This window comes from Hippopotamus amphibius, chromosome 5 (genome assembly GCF_030028045.1).
Source record: "Hippopotamus amphibius kiboko isolate mHipAmp2 chromosome 5, mHipAmp2.hap2, whole genome shotgun sequence".
Taxonomy (NCBI): Eukaryota; Metazoa; Chordata; class Mammalia; order Artiodactyla; family Hippopotamidae; genus Hippopotamus; species Hippopotamus amphibius.
Window position 1 is genome coordinate 115,634,572 of NC_080190.1, and position 23,750 is coordinate 115,658,321.

General features: G+C 43.1%; 1 protein-coding gene across 5 annotated transcripts in view; it reads right to left on the reverse strand.

Annotated features, from left to right (window-relative positions):
- Positions 1-23,750, reverse strand: part of SULF1 (sulfatase 1) — a 161,739-nt gene that overhangs the window by 32,608 nt on the left and 105,381 nt on the right. For 3 of the 5 annotated variants that reach the window (XM_057735088.1, XM_057735085.1, XM_057735084.1), the window contains exons 6-12: positions 19,591-19,742; positions 17,015-17,184; positions 6,733-6,883; positions 5,587-5,762; positions 3,617-3,745; positions 3,291-3,347; positions 2,378-2,507 (exon numbers count right to left, since the gene is read on the reverse strand). In XM_057735088.1, the coding sequence (XP_057591071.1) occupies positions 2,378-2,507; positions 3,291-3,347; positions 3,617-3,745; positions 5,587-5,762; positions 6,733-6,883; positions 17,015-17,184; positions 19,591-19,742 (965 nt within the window). The remainder of the gene's footprint in view (positions 1-2,377; positions 2,508-3,290; positions 3,348-3,616; positions 3,746-5,586; positions 5,763-6,732; positions 6,884-17,014; positions 17,185-19,590; positions 19,743-23,750) is intronic. The other 2 variants (XM_057735087.1, XM_057735086.1) reach the window with 2 other exon arrangements.

Here is a 23,750-nt window from a genome sequence, read left to right on the forward strand (position 1 = left end):
GGTCTAAGCTTCTCCACTAAACACTTGAAAATTAAGACTTACCAGAGCGCCAGAGGCCTGGTTTTATCCCTTCCTTCAATTAGCCCTCCCTCCTCACCTTTTTCCACTTCAAAGGGATTCCTGTGTATGAAAAGGCATGAGGGAGTTCAGAGCGTATGAGGGTCAAGTAGTTTACTATGAACATGTACTCAATATGCTAGATGCCGTCTAAACAGAGTATAATACGTGAGGCCACTTTAATAATAACCTGGCTATCCATTTCATGTGTCTGATACCTTGAACTGGTGTTGGCTAGCTGTGTGGTTATTCAGAGGTCAGATAAATTAAAAAAAAAAGACACAGAAGAACTGAACATCTCTCCACCTTGTTAATGAGATTTACCTTGGAAGGCAGCAAGTGGCCTGAGTTTTGGTATCAGACAACTTGTGGATCCCTAGATTGTAAAATGAGGATGACTATGCCTCTTTCACTTGATGGATATGAAGATTAAATTGAGCTACTCTGTATAAAACTCTGGGTGCACTGTCTTACATAAGACAAATGCTCGATAAATGTTATTTTTCTCTTTTCTCCAATTTTGCTCTAAGTTGTAATGACTTAGGCAGCAACTCTGTCCCTCTCATCATGACATAGTGTATTTCTCCCAGTTAGCATAGATTTCCATCAAGAGTGCTTAAAATAATTCGTTCCTGTGTTCTCACTCTCCTTAAAAACAGTTCTGTGTTGGGACTTTCCTGGTGGTGCAGTGGTTGAGAATCTGCCTGCCAATGCAGGGGACATGGGTTCAAGCCCTGAAGATCGCACATGCTGCAGAGCAACTAAGCCCGTGTGCCACAACCACTGAGCCTGTGCTCTAGAGCCTGTGGAGCCACACCTATTGAGCCCGTGAGCCACAACTACTGAGCCTGTGCACTGCAACTACTGAAGCCTGAGTGCTTAGAGCCTATGCTCCGCAGCAAAAGAAGCCACTACAATGAGAAGCCCGTGCATGGCAATGAAGAGTAGGCCCCACTCGCCGCAACTAGAGAAAGCCCGCATGCAGCAATGAAGACCCAACACAGCCAATGAATAAATTAATTAATTAAAAAAAAACAGGTCTGTGTTAATTCATCACATGGTAATTCTTTAGTTCCTACTGGTAATAGTTGGTGTTCTGGGTACCCCTGAATTCCCTAGTAATATTTCTATCAATGGAGAGGGTTCATTCTAAGGAAATATTTGATGTCAGAAATTTTGAGCACAGGTAGAAACAATAAACAATCAGAATATGGTTTCTCTTTTTTTATCCTTCAACCTTGGTCACAGATTTTGTCCTCCTCTCTGGGTTAGATGACATCTGACCTTAGTCCAGTGTGGGGAGACCCAATCATGTCTCTTTGGATGATTCACTGCCCAGAGGCTCAGCATCTACCCAAGATCTTTTTTTTAAATTAATTTTGATTGGAGTATAGTTGCTTTACAATATTGTGTTAGTTTCTGCTGTGCAGCAAAGTGAATCAGTTATATGTATACACATATCCACTCTTTTTTGGATTTCCTGACCATTTAGGTCACCACAGAGCACTGAGTAGAGTTCCCTGTGCTATACAGTAGGTTCTCATTAGGTATCTATTTTACTCATAGTCATCTACCCAAGATCTTGATTAAGCTGCCTCTCGACCCTTGCTGATGACCAGTTAGGAGAGGCCCCCGGGATGGAGCTTTCCCCTCAGATGGAATCAGTCTCTGATCTTTCTAACTGAACCATCCATTTCATGTGTCTGGGGACTTTTCTGGTGGTGCAGTGGTTAAGAATCCGCCTGCCAATGCAGGGGACACAGGTTCAATCCCTCGTCTGGGAAGATCCCACATGCCGCAGAGCAACTAAGCCCATGCACCACAACTACTGAGCCTGCACACTAGAGCCTGCAAGCCACAACTACTGAGCCCACATGCCGCAACTACTGAAGCCCACGTGCCTACAGCCCATGCTCTGCAAAAACAGAAGCCACCGCAATAAGAAGCCCGTGCACCACAGTGAAGAGCAGCCCCCACTTGCTGCGACTACAGAAGGCCTGTGTGCAGCAACGAAGATCCAATGCAGCCAAAAAAAATGTCTGATCTTGGACTGATGTTGGCTAGTTGGGTGGGTAACTGGAAGTCTCTTTGAGAGCACCATCTCTTTTAACTGGAGGAAGCCCAAGCAGTGATGTGGAGGCTCAGCTTGGACAAGTTAGACTCTGCTAAGTCAGGGGAAAGGTGGCAGAGTGAGCACTCCATGACTTCTCTGAAAAAGCTTTTTTATAAATGAATGTACATTATTCGACATGTTGAATATCTTTTACGTCAGAAATGGAGAAGCACGTGAGTCACAGTGCAGAAAAGTTGTGTCACTCACCTGCCCCGGTTGTTCACAGGCTGTCTGGTACCTGGCCTGCTGGCACAGCTCTTTGACCCTCTCATATTTTGGCAGGTGATTTGACTGTTGGATATTCTTGTTGGATTCCTCCTTCTTACGTAGAAATTTCCTTTGACAGAAAGGGAAAAGCTTCTTATGTGAGAAGGGATCTGAAATGACCTTTGCTGTGACCTGCCTGTTCTTTTTTCTCCCCTGTCACATGACTCCACAATCTCCAAACAGCAAGAAATTGATATCAAGGCTCTAACCACAGGAACCTGACATTTCACGAGTCTTTTGCAAAAAATTACCAGCTGGGAACTATGAAGACGAGAGGTCAGGAAAGGAAGAGTCATTCCCTCCAAAAGCATTCATTTCAAAACTTTGGGCATAAACGTTTAGCTTTATAAGCTCAAAGTTCTTTTTCTGTTAAAAAGCAAGGATAGAAATGCTTTTCTCTCGCTCAGTGTAGGTATGGAGAAAAACAAAGACACTAGGCCCTTATAAATCAAAAGGGGAAACCCAGAAGTGACTCTGGAACAGTTACAATCTCACATATTTTTCTATTCAAAACTAGGAAAGGCACATAAGGAAAAGAAGGAGAAGGGTGTCAGGCAGAACTTGGGAAAGAAGGTTGAGAAAGTCAATTGACTGGTCCAATTAGGAACCGAAGTGGAGAAATGCAACTGTAAACCCACAGCCATGTAAGGGCTGTGGTCCCATCTTTGCAATTCTGATGCAACCATCGTTACTCTGCAGGCCAGTGGAGGATGAGTGGCAAACGTTCAGTCTTATGACTAAGTTTACGAAATCTGCACACTTAGTAAACGAAAATAAGGGGAAAAACATTCCCAGCAGGGAGAGGTGCCCACTAGGACTGGTTCCCAGAAGCACCCCAGGAACCAATAATTACCCTCTTTCCACGAGGAATGTATCACGCCAAATTCTGGCCTTCTTGTTTGTTCGAAACCTGAAAGCAAAATAATAACATTTACTGTTGGCATCTGGACGTTTTTCCAAACGGATCTGCGCTAACAGTTTATTTAAAGCAACACCTCTCGCTTCCCACAGACCAAGACTGCATCTCCATCAATACGCTATTCACAAACAGCCCAGAAAGTCTCAGCTCAAGGTGAACCTCGGGGGCAAAACATATTTTGCCTCCACTTCTGCCAGCTGCTGCCCAGCTCTGGGAGTCAGTGTGCTCAGGGCTGGCTGAGGGGAAGAGAACTGACGCACCTGTTACCTGGCTTTTCCTGGTCCAGAAGTTTGAGGACAGACTTGCCATCTATGTCGGGAGGCGTGTCGAGTCCAGCAATGTCCAGGATGGTAGGGGCCAGGTCAATGTTTAGAACGATCTGAGGGACTCTGCAAAGGGACAGATGGTCACATCCCAGACCCAGCACCAGCGGAGGGTGGCACCAGGGCTTTTTTCTCCATCCCAGGACTCCCTGGCCTTCAATGCTTCTCAGCCTCTCATCTGGTCCCCTAGAGATGGTGGCTGCATCTGGGAGTTGCCTAAGTGTTCGGCAGTCAAGGCTGAGAGAAAGATGAACTGACTGTCACAGGGGTTGGGCTGGAGAGATGCCTGTACCCCTGAGCTCTGGCCACCCTGCCAGACAAATTGTGGCCTGAAATTTGGTTTTTGAAGGCTGTATATTTTCTTCTGCAACCCGATAGTCCGTCACTCCTCTGTTGAATGGGGCTTTGAAATCAATCTTCTGAAAAAAGGACCCAGGTTTTCATACTTGATTTCAATCCATGCTGCCTAGTCTTGCAAACATAAAGCCTTCTCACTCTAGATCTGACACTTCCCCAGGGCTTTCTAATGATCTGGAGAGACACGATAACATTCTCCAAAGAAGCCCTTCTTACTGCCATCCCCTCCTCCCCAGGATGCCTTGGGATGCAGCAGTAGATGAGGCTCGTGGATAAGACTCAGAATATCTGGGATCTGGGCCCCAAGGCTGCTACCTCCATGATGGGGGACTCTGAGAGAGGCATGTACCCTGTCTGTGGAGCGTCTTCATTGTGAAATCAGGGGTCCAGGTTGGATGCTCTTTAAGGGTCATTCCAGCTTTTGAATTCCACTTGCACTCTTTTCTTTCACTCTTTTCATAATTGTTTCATGTACACGTTCTCATTTTACACTAAACATTCTGATGTGATCAGCAGGGCACATGAAGCCCATTTTACAGTGGCAATTTCACAATACAAAGGGATGCAGTGACTTACTGTAGGCGACAGAAACTGAATTCCAGTCCTTCAGGCTTCTTTTCTTAAAATTTATTTAAATTTTATTGAAATAAAATTTATTTAAATTTATTTAAACCAGTTCTATTGAAATAAAATTTATTTAAATTTATTCAAACTAGTTTTATTGAAATAAAATTTATTTAAATTTATTTAAACTTTGCAGTTCTTAAAATTTAATTTTCTTAAAAAAATCCTTCAGTAATCATTAAAAAAAAAAAAAAACCAAGAGGATGGCACTGGTTATTTTTTTAAAAGATTTGGGCTTCCCTGGTGGCGCAGTGGTTAAGAATCCACCTGCCAATGCAGGCGACACGGGTTTGATCTCGGGTCCCGGAAGATCCCACATGCCGCGGAGCATCTAAGCCCACGTGCCACAAATACGGAGCCTGCTCTCTAGAGCCCACAAGCCACAACTACTGAGCCTGTGCGCTGCAACTACTGAAGCCAGAGAGCCTAGAGCCCGTGCTCCACAACAAAGGAAGCCACGGCAATGAGAAGCCCGTGCACCGCAACGAAGAGTAGCCCCAGTTCACCACAACCAGAGAAAGCCTGTGCACGGCAACAGAGACCCAACGCAGCCAAAAATAAAATAATCAATTAAAAAAAATAAAAAATAAAATAAAAAGATTCAAAGAAGGTAAGGATGATGTTCCTAAAGATTACATTCTGTGTTTGTGTGCACAGTCTCATGGATTCTGGTCAATGTGAGAGAATTAATCACTGATACAGTTATTTTTCCTTTCTCTTGAAAGAGTATACTTTAGTTAATTTAACATGTGGTGGGATGGGGGAGGGGCAGAGTGGGGAGGAGGTTTTCATCTTCTAAATTACCAACCTACATGCACCCTTTTTTGTTTGGATGAAAGGAAACCAGAGCCTGAGATTGGTAATCGAATTATCTCAGACGTACACAAGCTACGACAGCTGAATGTTGGAAACAGAGAAATACGTACATCGATCCCGGTTCTACACTTGGACCACGAATAAAGAAAGGCACACGGATATCAAAGTCATATGGCATGGATTTCCCTTTGACCAGTCCAAACTGCCCGATATGGTAACCGTGGTCGGCGGTGTAGATGATGTAAGTGTTCTCCAGCTCCCCCGTTTCCACAAGCATGTTATATAGCTGAAACACAGCACAGACACCAGTCAGAAGCAATTGTGATGGCGTAAGATGACAAGAGTGCTGCCATGACGTCCCCCAAATCTTTTTTCCATTATTTTTAGAAGGCAAGAGTTGCTTTACTGAGGCTGACAAACATATACATTATCCACATTTTCCAGTTGCCTGCAGTCCTGGAGGGAAAAGGTCCCATAATACATTTGATTTTGTATAATATGTAGCTTTTTTGAATCTGGCACATTCTATTCAAAGGTTTTGTTTGCCTATTTGGAAAAAAAACCCCACAAAACAATCTCCACCACCAAACTTTAAGGTTTTACTCTGAAAAATACATTTAAAAGCAAATTTGACTATCATCACTCATATCTAGTTATCCAGGATTAAAAACAGGCTACTTCTGAGCCTGATCCAGCTAGACCCAGCCTTTAGGAATGTCTTGTTTGGCTTATGTTATGTTTTAAAATTCAGGAAATTTCAAATAAAATTTTTGTATTTCTGGCTTCTTTTAGAAGTCAGAAGACTTGGTACTGGATCCACATTTTTACATGACAAAAATTAGTTGGAGCTGAGTAGTTGCTTCTTCTTTTAGATGGGGGTACTTTGTTTCTAGTTCACCCCAATCCCCACCATTCCCTATTGCCTTCTACTGGATCTGCTTTAGCTATTTACACTATTTGCTTAATTCCTGAAGGTAACTGTGGCTATAGCTCTTGATTTATGATGTCTTGATTTTATCTCCTCTTTGCTACTGGCGCCACAAGAACCAAGCCTGAAGAAGTAATAGAAAGGGGATGAAATAGGGAGCAATGACAAATTCACTGAATACACACACACACACACACACACTCTCTCTCTCTCTCTCTCTCTCTCTCAAAATGAAAAACAACAACTACAAAAACAGGATTGGCAAGAATGGGTCTACATAAGGAGAGCTGGATCAAAACCTATCACTGAGGCAAGTTCATGTGCTTACCCTTTCCACAGAATCATCCACTGACATCAAAGTCTGAAGCCGTTTGCGATGCAGAACGTTTGTAAATTCCATGTGGATGGGCAGCATGGGTCCCGTGTACTGCATGATCCAGTGTTTGTCCATATTTGGTGCATAGTTATAACTAGGAGTTCTGCAAATATCCAGAAAGGAGTCTTACTATATACACTTTTTAGTCATTTAGAGACATATCTCAAGTTAAAGGTTGTGCAATGCCCAATTAGGAAAGATAATTTACACATTGCTAAAGTATTTTTCCTCTCCCATATATCTCTCTATGCTTATAAAGAGATCTGAAGTCTGCACCACCCCCAAACAGCACAAGTCCTCTGAAGGTATATGGATTCAAACTTATAAGACCAAAACTGGTAGCTAAAAATCTAATTAGTGCAAGTTCATTTGGGTTCATTGACTAAAATATGTAAAAACACCGCAATATGACTGTGGTCATGTTACAAATCTACAGATAAAACTCAGCAATGTAGAAGGGAATGTTCTCATGGGGATGTTAGCTCATAAAATTTTATTGCTAATTAGGCTATTAAATATAGTCACTAACATGTTACATGCAATGGTGAGGAATCACAATTTCAATACATTTTTCTCTTGAATTTACTAGGGTATTTTATGGATTACTTACATATCTAGTCTCTGTGAATTTTTCTCATTCCTAACCTTGCATGCAAATGCCATTAATTTAATTGGATTTGCTGGAATTATAACCAAGTCTACTATAATATACATGCTTACCAATAAAGCTATTCATTACAGACAAATCAATATAGGTGCAGGGCCTAAATTTTGTTAGCTATAGGGAAGTGGAGGACAGGTGGTTCAAGCCTGTATTTAATCTATTGCAGAGATCCAAGAGGTGTCCATACATTCCTTTGGGGACCCACAAAGTATATCACCTTCTCTTTGAAGTCTTCCCCAACTCCCTGGACCATTAGATGCTGCCATCTCACATTCCCAAAGAACATATCTATGCTAGAAGAATTCTCACACTGAGAATTGTTTGTTTTACATTTGACCTCTCCATCAGACTATAAGGTACTTGAACCTTCTCCTTAGCTGACAAGCATATAAACGTTGTATAATATTAAAAACAGCGAGTATCTATTACGTGTCTGGTATCGTGCTAAGTGTTTTATTCACATATACTCATTTAATTAGCTCAGCTCTTCTGGGAAATAGGTTTATCATTCCCATTTTACAGCTGAGAAAACCAAGGCTTAGCAAATTTAAATACCTTTCTCAGGTTAAGACATTAGCGAGTAGTTGAACCAGGATTTGGTTCCAAAGCCCATTTGCTTTAACAAAATGAAAGGAAAGTAAAATGGGGGGGGGGTGCTTCCTGCATCTGAGATTGCTCTTCATATGAACCACAACTGTGCAAAGAGCCAGTCTCACGGAATATGCGATAGTCTAGGTTGATTGAGAAACTTGATTACCCGTCTCTGTTCTGGGAAGGATCCCATCAGTGAGAGACAGTGGATAATGATGACTGAGGGTGACCCCGTGGCATCATTGATTATAAAACTAGAGAAACAATCAGTCACTGTGAGCCTGGTGAGTCCAGGAGCCTCGACCGTGTTCCACTCGTTCCGTCATGGGGTGAATTTCCCATGGGGGATCTTGGAGTTTCTGAGATGCATGATTGTACACAGGGCTGTTTCCATGAACATGGGGCTCTATAAATGTCACCTTTCTTCTGCCAGTGAATTTGTAGCACTTTCTCTTTTAATAGTTGAAAATGTTGCTTTGGTACCATTGACCTTCCTGGTGCAAAAAGATACCCTGATGATCTATATGCATGCTGGTTAACTAGCAGAAATGCCAGAGCACAAATGCCAGTATGACACTGAGCACAGAGACACTGTCCCTAAAACTGTACAAGTTACGTTCAGAAGTGTAAGTCAACTCCCCTTTAAAGAGACTGATCTGTAGGGTGGGAAAAGCACGTGTGACTCGATGTGCTCACCTGTAACTGAGAGTATCTCTCTTAAAACGCTGTTTCAAGGAACAAGTCTGTCTGCCTGTCTATCAATCTATCTACCTATCACTTTAAAGTGCCCAGAACAGAAGAGGTACCCGAGTTTCCTACAAGAGCCAACAAACAAATGTATTCTATATAAGGATCTGGGTTGAAAAAAAATCCCATAGCATTAAAAAACAAACTTTCAGTTTTCACCTGCCATTCTTTTTAAGAGAAACTTTCAACACTAACTTTCTTCTGCTTACCAAGTAGACAACTCATGAACCAAATAGTCCCATTTTTGGCCTGAACACATTCTTCATATCCAAATTGCACCACGGGCCACATCAGACTCTTGTATCTCAGGAGCTCAGGCAGTAGGAAAGGACTTAAGCCTGCATTTCTTATTCTTCACGCAGCGTGTCGCCTTACAAACAGGATTAGATTAAGAGACCGAAAAGGAGGTAGACAGAGGGGGCTTCTAAATCCCATAGGAAAGGGATTTTCACCTGTGGGGGTTGTTTGAGGTCAGAGAAATATAGCAAGCTGGTCACAAAAGGTCCCTCACCACTTACTGATACGTGCCCTGAAAAAGAATACGGCTATAAACGATTACATGGGGTTTCTTCATAATACCTAACCAACCTCCTCTTACTGCCTTTGATGTTGGTTTGCCTTAATTTTAAAATAAATCTAGTCGATTTTTTTTTAAACCACAAAACCTCAACACAAATAAAAATTACAATAGGGAACCGAAAGGCAGGCTCAGAGAGGGCAAATCATGTCCTCCGCCCGTTAGCTTCAAGTGCTTGGCAGGGTTCCATCCACCTCGCTCTGAGGAGCAGGGAAGGTTGCAGCAAATTACAAGCCTCAAACTGGACTCCCAGATGTACAGAATGACATATGTTCAGTCTGGCTTATATTAAAAGCGAGAGTTCGGGTCCGTTGTCAAAGCTGTCCTCCCTCCATCCCCTGTTTTTCTTAATTTCTGGATGTGGGAGATGACCCCCCCAGCTCTGGGGATGCGATCCCAGGTGGGATCTCAGCAGGGGGGGAGGGGGGAATAAGCATTTGCCCTTTAAAGGAAGACAGGCTGCCAACGCTTCCCACAGAACAGCAGCTGTTCGGGAACCTGCAGGTGGAAGGTCGGGGTCGCTGGAACTGACAATGTTGCTGAAAAATGATCTTTCGCCAAAGACCTGCAGTTGCCTCCTGCTGGGGTCTGCTGAATTCCTGGAAGATGCAGCCTTCTGTCCCTCAGTGATAATGAAGGCTTGCCGCCCTAAGAATGACGTACAGTTATTCAGACAGAGCCTGGAGCTGTTGGCTGGAACTCGAGCCACAGAGAAGCAGGTAACTGTTTTAGGGAACAATGGCAAACCACATATCCAATTGAACCAGAATGTTTTGGAATCAGAGCTGAATGCTCATCCCAGTCTTGTTACACACTAGTGTGTGGAGCAACTTTTTTCTCTAGGCCACTGTTTCCGCATCTCTATAATGGAGGCAAGGACTTCAAAGAGTTCTTGTGAGGCTCCAAAGAGGTTTCAGTGACTCCAGGGGACAGATGCTGGCACCACATCACACCCACACTTTTACAGGTAGCTGGGAGAGCTGATCACATCACAGCTCACCTACTTGCTGTGGCAGCCTGGAAAAGGCTGGGTGTCTTACTCCCACTTTACAAATGAGATAGTAAAGTGTATGAAGGTGGCCCGGAAAGAACATGCTGGGACCCCTGCTCCTTCCATGAACTGCCGTCCCCAAGAGGCACCTCAAAATCTTGGTCATTAAAAGGAGAACTAAGCCATACATTTCTTTCTATCAATAGTAAGGCCTGAAGCCCTTAGCCCTCATCCTGATTTAAAATACTAGCTGCTTTTCTTCCCAACTCAGATGCCTCCCACAAGGTGCTACGTGTCTATGTTTGTTGCAAATACAGGATCAAGTCTGACCCTCCACGGCACGGCTCGCTGGAGGCATCCTCGAAAAGGGAGATGACACAGGCTGTTTGCTTGATAATGGAGAAGACAAAGGACCAAGTTGTTGCTTTTTGAGTTTCTGTTGCTTTCTTAAGAAAAAACGTCAAAAACCAAAAATGTGTCAGAGTTACAGTCACATGTGCCTGGTCTGGTAAGACTTTCTGTTGTCTGTTCAGATACGTGTTTGGCCCAGAACTATGCTCTCCAGATCTCATACTCTCAGGAACTCATCTGTAACCCTCAACAGATTATTCCAATACTTAAAAACCTGAGCTTTCCCCAGCAAGGCTTCTCTGCACACTGCTCTTCTCTACTCATCATTTGTTTGGAGTTACTGCTTAGTGCACTAGCTCACAGATCCCTGAGACTACTGCCTCTGTACGTTCAACTTTTGCCACCAATGCCAATTCTCCCTGAGCTTTGGTTTTCTTGCTATTATTGCATATTGACACAGCAGGGCTAAGAATTCTGAAAATCAATAAAGTCTCTTTTTGATGGGTGGGTGTTTTAGGAGAATAATTCTTACTAGCGCAGAAACGGTTTCAAGAAATGCATGTGTTGTATGTTAAATCCATTCTTGGTGAAATGCAAAGAACTTAGCAGTTCATTTGTACCACTGATGGTATTTGCTGTCACCCCAGAGAAAATAAATATATTTTGAGCGTTTTATATTGGAACATGTGTTTTGTTCATTTGCTATTTAGTTTTGTATGACAACAAAATTCCCAACTCTTAATACTCTTATTGGTAGCAGGATCATCACACACTGGGAAATAGGTCTCAACTCCCAGAATAAGGTAGTTGTTCAGATTTCAGATGCACACACTCACAGCATTGAATTGGAAATTCTAGACAATCTCCCAAGCCACACCATCTCAGCTTTCACTAAAATTACACTTATTTAATTTAATTGACTTTGTGGAGATATTCCCTCTGAGTTCAAATGTCTTTAGGTGGGAAATATTTGAACACAGGCAGGATAATATCAAATGATCTTGATTAAAGGTATATCATAAAACTTTAAAAAAGCATATCATAAAACTAATTTAAAGAGTCTTCTGATGATGCTGCAAACTCCAGTTAGAAATTGTGCAAATACTTACATAAGGAACTCTTCTACTATTAGTTGTGACTATGATGGGTACTGAACAGGCCTCGTGTAGTAGAAAGATCTGGGGTCCAAGAGAGTCGAGTTTGGGCTCCAGTTTTGTCTCTATCTACTTATGTGACCTGGGCAAAGCCATTTGGGTCTTTTTTTTTTAAATAAACTTTGGGTAGTCATTCTTTTAATACAAAAATGTATGGAATTATACTATCTCGAGGTGCCCTTTTAATTCATAAAACTGTTCAACTATTTTCAAACTATTTAAAAAAGTGTTTTAATGTCAGCTAGTTGGTGGGGTTAACGTTTACTCATTTGCTAAACAAAAATGTATTGTACAACTAAGGCGACGGGAGCCATGCTCACCAGGCATTGGGAGGTAGAGATGGACTGCTGGGTCCTACCTTCAGGAAAGAGCCACTTTGCATAGCAGCAGGGCACCATTCACGTGATACTGAGTGTGAATACTGCTCCCTGGAGTTGTGCGATTGGACTTCGAGGATCTGGGTCAATAGCCAGTGCGATGGGATATGCAGCAAACGATGGAGAGAAGAACAGAGTGGGAATACAGGAAAGGGAGCAATTAATTCTGCCCAAATCAGATATGTTTATGAAGGATTTAAAATTCTCTCATCTTCGAAAGCACGTCTTTTTATGTATTTGTGGAAGAAATGGAGAGAGAATGTGCAAATTGTTTTTAAGGCAAGACATTTCTTTCCAACTTTAGATAACAAAGGTGTTTCAAAAACTGTTCTGAGGCTTACACAAGAGGTAGTTTTCCTTTTGACATGCTATGTCCAACCCAAACTCCACTATCAGAACAACTCCTGCAAATCAGTGGACATAGATTGTTTTACTCCAATTTAGATTTCACATGAACCTGTGTGTGTGTGTGTGTGTGTGTGTGTATACAGAGTCATACACATTTCCAGGGACAGAAAGAAAACGGTTGAACCGGAACAAAATTTTGTCTTTAAGTTCATAGAGGCATAGTTGGTAGGAAAGTGTTAAGAGAGACTCAGCTTCTCATAGAATCATCGAGAAGGTAAATGGAATCTCCTTTTTCATCACGGTTTTTGTCCACAGGTGCATATTATCACATCCCTGAGGCCAGAAGAGAGAAATGATGCCAAGCGGGGTAGAGGCTATACCATTGCTATGAGGATACAGGGGAGAGAATTTACTGGAAAGTGCAGTAGGATCGCAGCCACAGTGAAGGGCTCTATGATAAGGACGATTACAAGTATTATCATGACGGAGGCTCAATCCTCAGATCTCTCAGAGGCCAGGAGTGGCTGAGCTGATTAAACAGTCTCCTGTCCCGAGTGGTCGGTAATCCGTTCTTCTTAGCTGGTTGGCATAACCTCTAGCCTCAATATTGGACTGGCTTCCTTCCTTTGTTGGGAACAGCCAACGCCGTGGAAACCCGATACATTCGCTCCAGGCTGAGGGGGTCAGATAGCTCTAACCCAAGGCGGATGAAAGGCATCTGGATAATGCTTGACCACCAAGGAAGGTGACCTCAAGGAAACTGTTCACATGGTTTGCATCCCCCCTCACAGGGGCGAGCCTATAGCTTCTCGCTCCGTTTTCCTGGGGCCTGCCACACATCTCTGCAAAGCACTTAACTTCCTGCATCCCTTTGCTTGAATGCCTGCTCATGTTCTCGCTAAGGAAACCAGCCATTCAGGAGCTCCGAGCGCCACAATGGAAAGCTTGTCTTCAATTCGTCTCACTCCTTTTGTGTGCAGACTGAACTGTGAACCTGGGCAGTCACTCAAATGACAAGAGATGCACAAGGACTCTCTCCAGCCCTTTCCTCCAGGGGCAGCTGGGGAGACCTTTACAACAAAGATGCCCAGAATTCAAAGCTTCTAAGGTCTGCAGGAGACACAGCGGATCTCCCCATTCTAGGCGCTCAGAGCCCCAGGCTCAGCAGCAAACAGAAGCTGAATCACTCAACCCACTGTATGCATTTTCATTTTTTATGGCTAAGGGTGTTCTCCAAACTGGCACTTGCCTACGGCACAGTTTGCACCTGGCAAAGATAACACAGCCTGGGCTGGTGCTTCTCCTGTCTGTGTTTTTAGAATAGCCAGGTGTGAGAGCCTCATCAATGTGGGATTTAGGTCGTCAACAGGCTTGTCAAGTCACAACGGACAAGTATCAACTCATCCTTTCTCTGGCTGCTTCCCTCGAACGTTAAGTTGAACCAAATGAAACAGCACTTTTTGTAGGTCAAGAAAAATCCAATCCAGAAAGAACAGTTTTTTGTTTTTTTTTAAAAATGGTTCATCTTAATAGAAAGGATCAATGAGAATTAGCATCTATGACGTGGCTTCTGGTCCAGTCCCACGGAGGGGCCTCTTTTAATTGTCATTCATGACATCATGTAAAGGTGCTAGTAATCACCCCCATTTTACAGATGAGATAATGGAGGTTCTGAGAGGTTCAAGAAACTGCCCACAGGCTCTGTGAGGGCAGCTGAAATAGGAACCCTTGCTTTTTTTTTGCCTCAAGATCTGAGAACTTCTCACTCTGCCATGTGCAGATCCAGCTTTATAGAATCACTAGTAAGGCACACAGGTGGTTCACTTGAACTAAAAAGGAATAATGGAAACAGCATGTGGAAATGATCAAGTCACATATTTTGTCCTTTTACCTTTACTAAATGGCCTCCAGTGATGCTCTGCTTATGGTTATAGACAAATTCACACAAATTCTCAATATCCTGCAAATTTCTCCTTCTAGCTTTATCCCTTACTGCTTTCCTAACTTCTTAGGTCACACCTTAGATGGTCTCATTTACATGGCGACCACTTTTCCACACCACATTCTCTTCTTGAAATCATCTACCCAATCTCTGCGTATCAGCTGCAGAAATTTTTCCCATCCTTTGCGGTCCACTTTGATTGCCTCCTGGGCCCCGAAGTCCTCCTGGTTCCCTTAAAAGATGTGCATGCTTCCTCCTCCAAACTTCTGTAGCCTCTGGGATCCCTGCTCTAGTGCTTACTTCTGGGCCTGCTGCTGATAAGCTATTTGGATACTTGTCTGTCTTCCCCCTAGAGCAGGGGACCAGGACAAACTTATCTGTAAAGAATCATACAGTAAATACTTTAGGCATTGCAGGCCATACGGTATCTGCCGAAGCTACCCAACTCCGCTGTTGTATTGCAAAAGCGGCCATAGAGGATACCTAACTGAATGAGCATGGCTGTGTTTCAATAAAACTTTATTTATAAAGACTGGTGGCAAGCTGGATTTGGCCCCTGTGTGCCAACCTCTGTCCTAGTTCACTGGCTCTCCAGGGTTAGCAATTGTGTCTTCCTCGTGTCTATATCCCTGCTGTGCTGCACAGCGTCACAGGTGGCACTCATAAATATTTGTGGAACTAACAGAATTGTAAATTGCTGGAACTGGAGGTGCTTTTCTTTCTTTCTTTTTTTAAAGCTATTGTTGAGGCCCCGAGAACTCTGCAGACTCCCCTGGTCCTGCACTGCTGTCTGCGCACACTGCTGAGCTGTCAGAACCTCTTGACCTGCAGCTGATTTTCCTGTAGGCTCAGGACCTTGCCCTGAAGCTTCAAAGGCAGGCTGACTTCTGAGGAGCCATAAAACACATTTTGTCACCCCCTTGTCCTCAAACTCAAACACCAGCAAGGTTTACAGTTGTGGAAAATCACCTTAGGCTGAGATTCTGCTAATGCAGCAAAGGAAGCGATTTCTTCCTTTCTTTTTTAAGGAAGTGATTTCTGACTCAAAAGAAAAGGGAAAGGTGGATCCCAGGGCACGGAAGAAGCCTGCAAAGACCTTTTTTTCTTTCACTGAACCAGTTGGTTACTAAATTTGCAAGTGATCAGTAACGGAGAGCCACTCGCCACTCGTGGGCTTCACTCATGAATTTAGGTGCGTAGTTATATGTAAGGTAGATTTTCAGAGGCCTGTATATCCACCCACAGGTTTGATTCCAAAACACAATGATTCATCCGGACTGTTTTCCCCAGATGCCGGGGCAACCTTCTTTGTCGACAATATTTTCTGCGTCAGAACACGTCCACAGTCCAGTTTCCTGGGCATGCTCAGTAGGGCGCCCACCCTGGCTCCATATATATTGTTAGTTCCTGTCTTTCCATCTTTTTAAGTCACTTGATAAGACAGAGAACATCTAAGCACCACTGACCAGGAGCCAGCAGTTTATTAGGTATAATAAGATAAAAAAATAAGAAGAAAAAGAAAAAATTCCCCAGGGATACGTCATGACCAGCAACTAGAATGCCTTCAGTAGTTACTTATCTCTTTTCATAAGGAAGTACATTTAATCTCTTTTTTTTTTTTTTTTTTCCTGCCTGGGATCATAGCTAGAAAATCAGTGTGGATGAAAAGGGATGATATTTAAGCACAGATTAGGAATGAATTCCGGAGGTTTAGTGATGAAGGAAACATGTCAGTTCCCTGTTCCCTACCTCTCTGATGGTCAAACTTTCAGCCAACTGCTCTGCATAGCAGACTGCACGTTATTACAATGGATACAAAGAAAGTGCAAGGACAGAGTGAAAAACAAAATCACTTTGCTGCTTAAGCATCCAGACTTCGGTTAGCGAGAATGACCGGCATATTACAGCTTTCTGCTCTCAGTCCCGTCCCCGTGTGCCATCAGCCCTCTACTCTGCGCCTCCCCACCCCCTCCTCTCAGAAAGAAACATCAGGTTATTTGAAAGCCGTGACCTGAGAAGGCCTCTCGGGCAAGCCCACTCCAGCTGCCTCTGCAGCAGCTCTAATTGCACATCTGCAGCAAGGCGGCAATAGTCCGTGCCCAGAAAATTCACCCAGGTTTTTAGATCCAGGCCAGGGGTTGCCAGTCTGCTGCTATGAGAAACATACCACTTGATCATTACTACTATGAGATCACATTTGTGAATATTATTTAAGACAATCGAAGAAAACCCTTGATCAAAATCACCCCCAGTCACCCCGCGGGCTTGTCTTTCCTTTCATTTAGCCACTGACACACGTTGATGGGATTCCCAATCAAATCACCTCGACAAGCCTGCCTGTTCCATGGTCTCGGGGCAGAAGCTGGTGTTCCCGCCTTGTGGAGAGGCTGCGTGGAAGGCGTGGAAGGAAACAGGGCGCAGGGGGTGCGGGGGATGGAGAGCAAAGGAGGGGCCCGCGTTCAGCAGGTCCCAGAGCTGAGGTTATTACTCACATGTGTTGGGAAGCATTGGGGTACAGTTTTGAAAACTGTGGGGCCGAGTCCTCGGGGCCGTGCGGCGCCGCGTGGCTGATCACCATCATAACGGGCCTATGGGGATACATTCTCTTAGACATTTTGAAGTAATTAATGCTCTCGTTAGTGATTAAGTCTGTGAAGTAGTCCTGAAACATACATTTGACACAAAACAAAAATTACAAAAGGTGACATTCATCAGATCACATTTGAATACTGCTTTCCCTCAGAAGCAACTCTCTGAATGAGGAGGTAAGATCTTAAGCAGGAAGGAAAACTACTTCCCAAAGCAGCAAAACATCTTCCGGAAACAGAGAAAAACAGTTGCCCGTTACTTTCTAGGGTTGCTAGCGCGGTAACGTGCATTTTTTTTTTTTTTTAAAGTAATATACAATTTAGCAATTAGAAGAAGAAAAAAAAAGAGTCAAGTCCTGTTTGCCCAAGATAATGATCAGACCTGGCAATACAAATACTTGAGCACGTGAAACACCGGATACATATTTCATTCTCAGGTTTCGCTGATGTAATTCGTTGACAAAAAAATTTAATTACTTCAAGGGCAGGAAACACCCACGCCCACTACAAATTCACAGTTGCAGAACACACACATACACACACATGCATACACACACATGCATAAAGGCACAAACAAAAGATCTTTTCCTTAAATTAAAAATTCACCTGTGAGAATTACACAATAATTGCTAATGAAAGTCGTGGCCAAAATCTGGGTGCACAGGGAAAAGTGGCAACATTTTATCAATTAATTTATTTGAAACACTCAATATGGGGAGCAGTTGATTTCCTGCAGATTATACTCTGTTAATTGCACAACTAAAATGATCCAGCTGCTGGGATTAGAGCCTGGCTTGTTCATAAAATGCCTTAACCCGCAGTCCAAGGGGCTGATGCAAGACTACAAGGGGAAGGAGGGGAAGAAATGGAATAAAAAAGAAAAGATGAAAACTTAAAACACCTGCTTCCTCTAAGTGTGTATCATTGGCCCGGAACTCCAGTATAAAGTTTATTCAGAAAGTGCCCAGGCAATGTGCACAGAGGCTTCTAGGCATGACTAATCGCATGTAGATTCAAGGACCAGAACAGCTGCAAAAGCAGTGCCCAAGGGACCAAATCTGTGTCACATGTCATTGTTAGGACAAGTCCACAGGATATCACCTTCTTCCATGGGAGTGTCTGTTTCATTCCTTTCCTCCCTAAAAAAAAGATACATATTCTTTTCGACACAGTTGTCTTTGACACTTAATCAGCTGTGATAATGGGCAAGTTACGCTGATTTAGTCTTTGGAGGGAATCTTGATTACTTTGCTCTCCTTAGGATAACAGGGAAAGAAAGGTTAATAGCTTGAACAAGGAGCATGACAAGCATCCCCACAGATAAAAAATGAGAGCAGTGACAATTAGTGCACTTTGTAGGATGTTGCTCAAATCTGCCTCCAAGGTCCCTGCCAGCTCTCAACTTTGATGAGTTTGGAAACCTATTAGCAATGTTTGTGAATTCATTTGCATGCATTGTTTTCTGAAGGGTATGAGAGAGTGAGTTTTACACCTTATCTCCCCCCAAGTTCCTTGTGCTCAAAGCAGGCCAAGCATAAGGACAGCAATGTGCCACAATTAGATCAAGTCCCCTCTATCTGCTTTCTACCAACGGTTGTTTCATAGTGATCTGGGCTAGATAAAGCAGATTCTCGGCTTCTTTTAGATAAATGAGGAAGAGATGGATGTGGCTGGGAGGGAAGAGGGTATTTTAGGCTAATTAGCAGGCTAAATTCAAAGATATTTCCCCCTCCACTCTTGCGATCTGGAAATAGTTTTATTTTAAGCTGGTAATCACAAAAGCTGTGTGATTTTTAAAAGTCTAATCTGGAAACCATTTGTTAGGGAACTGTGGGACATGTCCATTTTCATTTTCTATGACCTGATTTGGAAATCCTAGGACTGAACTGTGGGGCATGTCCATTTCATTTTCTATGAACTGATCTGGAGAGCCTAGGATTGACAGCTTTACAGATTTTGTGGGCTCTGGCTGCCACGGGGCAGGTGTTCTTGTCAGTATCAAAGTGCTGTCAGATAGGAGTAAAAGCAAAGAATGTGGTTTCCCAACTTTTGTATATTGCGCTTGTCTGCTCTTATTCTTACATCTAAATTGGAAGCCACAGACAGAATACATTTTCGCCCCAATGAAATGCAAAACAGTACAAGATGAACATTTGATTATGTGGACAAGTCCTCCAGAGGAGGAAAAAACCAAAAATTATCACAAGACAGAGCGGAGGCATCTATGATTTTTTTGATAATACTTTCATCAGAGGCTGATTGCCTTTCATCCTAATGAGGGGAAGAAAATCACTATCCAAAGTCAGTGTTCCTTGAGAGCCTTTTTCTTGCCTGGAGTTTAAAATTACCTTACAATTTCTCATTCTAATACTGTGAGAATGTAGAAAGCCAATCTAGTGGATAGGCTAACACACTGAAAATGGTTTTCCCCTATTATGCACAAAGTGAACTGACGCAGCGTAAAAGTGCCTGAAAATTACCTTCGCATAATCAAATCCATGCTTTTCTTTGATGCCATTGTGACAAACAGTGTAATTATAGAAACGAGAATTCTTGATTAATCCAAGCCATTCTCGCCACCCAGGAGGGATGTAGCTGCCATTATATTCATTGAGGTATTTTCCAAAAAAAGCTGCAATGGGAAAAAAAGGATTGTTTTCTCATATTAAATGATTAATCATAACTATATGCATCAGTATGGAATTATGACTTGAAACAAAAGTTCACCTGGTAACACTGGATGCCAAAATAACATTTGTGTGATACTCTGATCCTTTAGCAAGGTGACACACGTACATTTTCCTTTTGAATAAATAAAAGTAGCTCCCAAGTACATGGATTATAGTTCAATAAAATCACCATCATGATCATGTGACTCTGAGTACATGTATTTTTTTGCAGTTCTACTGGGATAAAAGCAGAATGTACCTTTTTGTGAAGTTGATATAACAATCAGAGAAGTAGCTAGCATGAGATTTGGAATACTGAACGTTGTCTTTGTGATAAAAAGTTTTCTAACTTACTGAGAGGGTTGTGAATTACCAAAACACTGTTGAAAAACTTGTCTTTGTTTTTGCCTATCAGGACAGTACACATTTTCCCAGCCAAGGTACCGTAGTAAACTCCATTTTCATGGGACATGGTCAGGGTTTTTAATGTCACACATATTTTACGTCATCGGTGTTTGTATTGTGTGTATTTTACAGACGTCTCTTACTGACAATCAAAAATTGTAGCAACATGGAATTACAACCTAGATGACTAATTTTCATAGAATTACAGTAAAATAGAAGTATATGCGCCACAAAAACTCCACGGCGCACGGAAAAGGCCACTGGAAGGACTTCGCATTTGCAACTTTGGCATGGTCACACCCGAGAAAGGCCACTGTGCAACAAGGCTTACTGATCCTTTTAAGAAAGCAAACTGCAAATTTGTCCTCTGCAATAGGAGAGGGGTGAAGGGGAAAGCAAGGGAGGTTGGGATCTGGGGGTCAAAATGGGTTAGATCTCGAATTCTAACTACCAGAAGGGTGGCCATAAATGTATTCTTGGCACACTTTTGAGAGAGAAAGGGGGTACTCTTTGAAATCAATGTAATTACACCCAGAGGACAGGCACTATTTGGGGTAAACCTGGATGTTTGGTCACCCCATTAGCCACACACATAGCTTTCCCGGCAACTAGGAAGGACCAGGAAAATTTTGTTATAGATGTGTATATCTAGGTACATGTATGTGTGTACATGTGTGATTGTGAATAATTATATATTTATACACATCTGTATCTATACAGACACACTCAAGCAAGTTGTAATTTTTCTAAATTTTAGAAGGTTTCAATCTTCTGTTTTAGGGAGAGGCCATGTCCAAGGTCAGCTAGATGCCTTCCATGTCAAAGCCACACTCTGGCTTCATGAAGCAGGTTTTACCAATGCTTCCACTTATAGACACAAAGAAAGATAGTTCTTGGATGACTAGCTTGGAACGATGAACCCGAATCCTGGAACCCAGGCACTTGATCGGTATTGCTCTTAAAATACACATTTCTGAATCTCAAACTTATTCAACACATTTCATTTCTGGTTCTTCATGGGATCTCTGTTTAGCTTGCTTTCACCTTTGATATATACCTACCTGTAGAATATCTCCACCTGAATGTTTTCCCTGCTCCTTAATCCGATCATCCAGAAGAGAACGAATAATTTCCCCTTCCAGATGTACTTCTCTAGATATCTTTTAATTCTCGAAGTGGCATCATCCCTCACAGGTGGGGCCGTCCAGCGCCTTCTCTGCCTCAACTGCCCCTTCACTCTCCTTGCTGTGCAGCGGCCCCTGCCTGAAGGTGTCAGTGGGGTCAGAGCCCTGGGACCCGTCCCTCTTTCTCTGATTACTTGACACCCCTCATGGGGGCCCACACTCTCCTGACTGGCTTTCCTACGCAGGCTCCAGGGTCCTTCCACTCTCACCACCAGCTTCCTGAAGACCAGCTCAGGTCACATCACCTTCTCACGATCTTGGATGGCCCCTCCTCGCCTGCAGAATCACATTGAGTTTGATAGGTTGCCATCCAAGGCCTTCCTTGTCTCTGGAGAAAATCCCTCTCTTTGCAACCCCATCTTGCACGTCTCTGTGAATCCTCCCTCTCTCCAGCGAACGTGTTGCCTCTACTCGTCTGGTTTCCACCTCTCTACCTCTGCCTGTGCTTCACTGTCTGCCTCCCTCTCTATGAATCAGGCCAGAGCAGATGGCTTCTCACTCCCAGTCTTTGCCCCGATCCCACAGCACTTTATCTCTGGCTCTGACGCCGTCTTCTCTTTCTTCCTTGTGGCATAGTTATGTTCATGTATAGGTCTAATCTCGCTTCAACTGTAAGGCTTTTGAGGACCAACACTGTCTTGACCTTATCTGTGGACCACCTTCCCCCTATCCCTGCACGTAGTCTAGGGGCTGCATTAACTGTTGTTTCTCATACTGGCATCCATGGACCCCCATGTATTCTGGGGACTCTGCAAGTTCTGGACTTGTTAAATTTTGTGTTTTCAACTGAGTTATGTTTTTTTAAAAAGCCGACTGAGCTTCAGAGTTGCAAAAGTGGATACCTCTCCTTGGATTTATTTTCTTTCAAGAGTTGACTCAAGTCTGAGAAACACAGCAATGTTTGTCTCTTTGTTGAATGAATGTTTATATGTTGAATCTGCAAATGAGTGAACCAATCAGGTGGTCAATTGGCTAAAGACCCACTGCTTGAGGATTCTGCCAGGACCCCTGAGCAGATGGACGGGTGTGGGACAAAGTGTCAGAGGTTTCTCATGTCAGCTATGACTCAGGTTTCCCTCTGGCTACGAGCAGTAGAAATTCTCCTAATGAGGGGTTCTCGTCTTCAGAGACTAACCACCTTCTCACATAGAACCACAGGATGGTTTTCCTTTCCTACAAAAGGCAACGTGACTTCAGAGTCACAGGCGGAGGACCAAGGCCACACCCCACCAGCATGACTTCAGAACGGGACTGTTTCCAGAAGCCTTTCACTTAATAACCTCGAGCCCAGCTCTTTCCCCTGGCCTGCTCCTCATCCCCAGGGTTTTTTTTTTTTTTTTTTTCCCCACTTTTGTCTCTTTTTGTAAAAGATCATAGTGGTTTGGAGTATAAAACCTGGAGCCAGCCTGCCTGGGTTCCAATCCTGACTGTTATTTGCTAGCTCTACGTCTGAGACAAGTTACTTAACCTCTCTCTACCTCCGATTTCCCTTCTGGAAAACCACGAAGATGATAATAATAATAGTGGTAGGATTGTTATGAGGACTAAAATGAATTATTACATATGTAAGGCACGGAAAACGGTACCGGGCACATAACAAGGGCTTATTAAGTGTTGCCCCTGCTAGTAGATTACCATGGCCATGATCATTGGTCTTTCCACTCTGTGTTCTGATTTTAAATAATAATTTAAAATAATAATTTACCCTCCTGCAGTGCACTTGCGCTTCTGAAAACATCGCTTAAGAGGTTACATAGTTTTCTTCCCCAATGTGATTTACTTTGTGGCAAAAAATTCTCTCCAAATTGGCTGATATTTTCCTGCTTAATTGGTTTTTAGATTTTTTTTTCCTGCCACTTTTAGTTTTGTTCTGTTTCTTTTTTTTCCTCTCCGGGAAGCCACGCCAAGTCATTCCTGCCCTTCCCTCGTTGTTTTACTCATTAGATTATTTAGGACTGTTTTCTACCCATTGCCATGGCTATCGCCCTTTCTCTTAATCTTCCCCTTATAAACTATCCCTTTAAGTCTCTTAATAGTCCTTGTTATGTGCTTCAGAACTCCCTCCAGGTTTTCGGTGTCGTTGTGTTAATGGGGTGTAAAAACTGTACTCAGTGTTCCAGATGTGCCCTCACCCAGCACACTGGTTCTAAGAGAGACCAGGACCTCGTGCGTCATGCGGCAGCACCCAATGTTGTCAGCTTCAAGCTACTCAGCTTTTCTTGATGCCTCCCAAGACCGAGGCTTATTGGTAATCACCCCTGGCCTCTTCCAACATTACGCTTCCTGGCATCGCTCTGCAATTGATTATCTGGGCTTCTAATTATTTTCCTCCAGATGTATAAAATCTCTTTCTCTCTCCCTAAGGCGAACTTCATTTTCTCA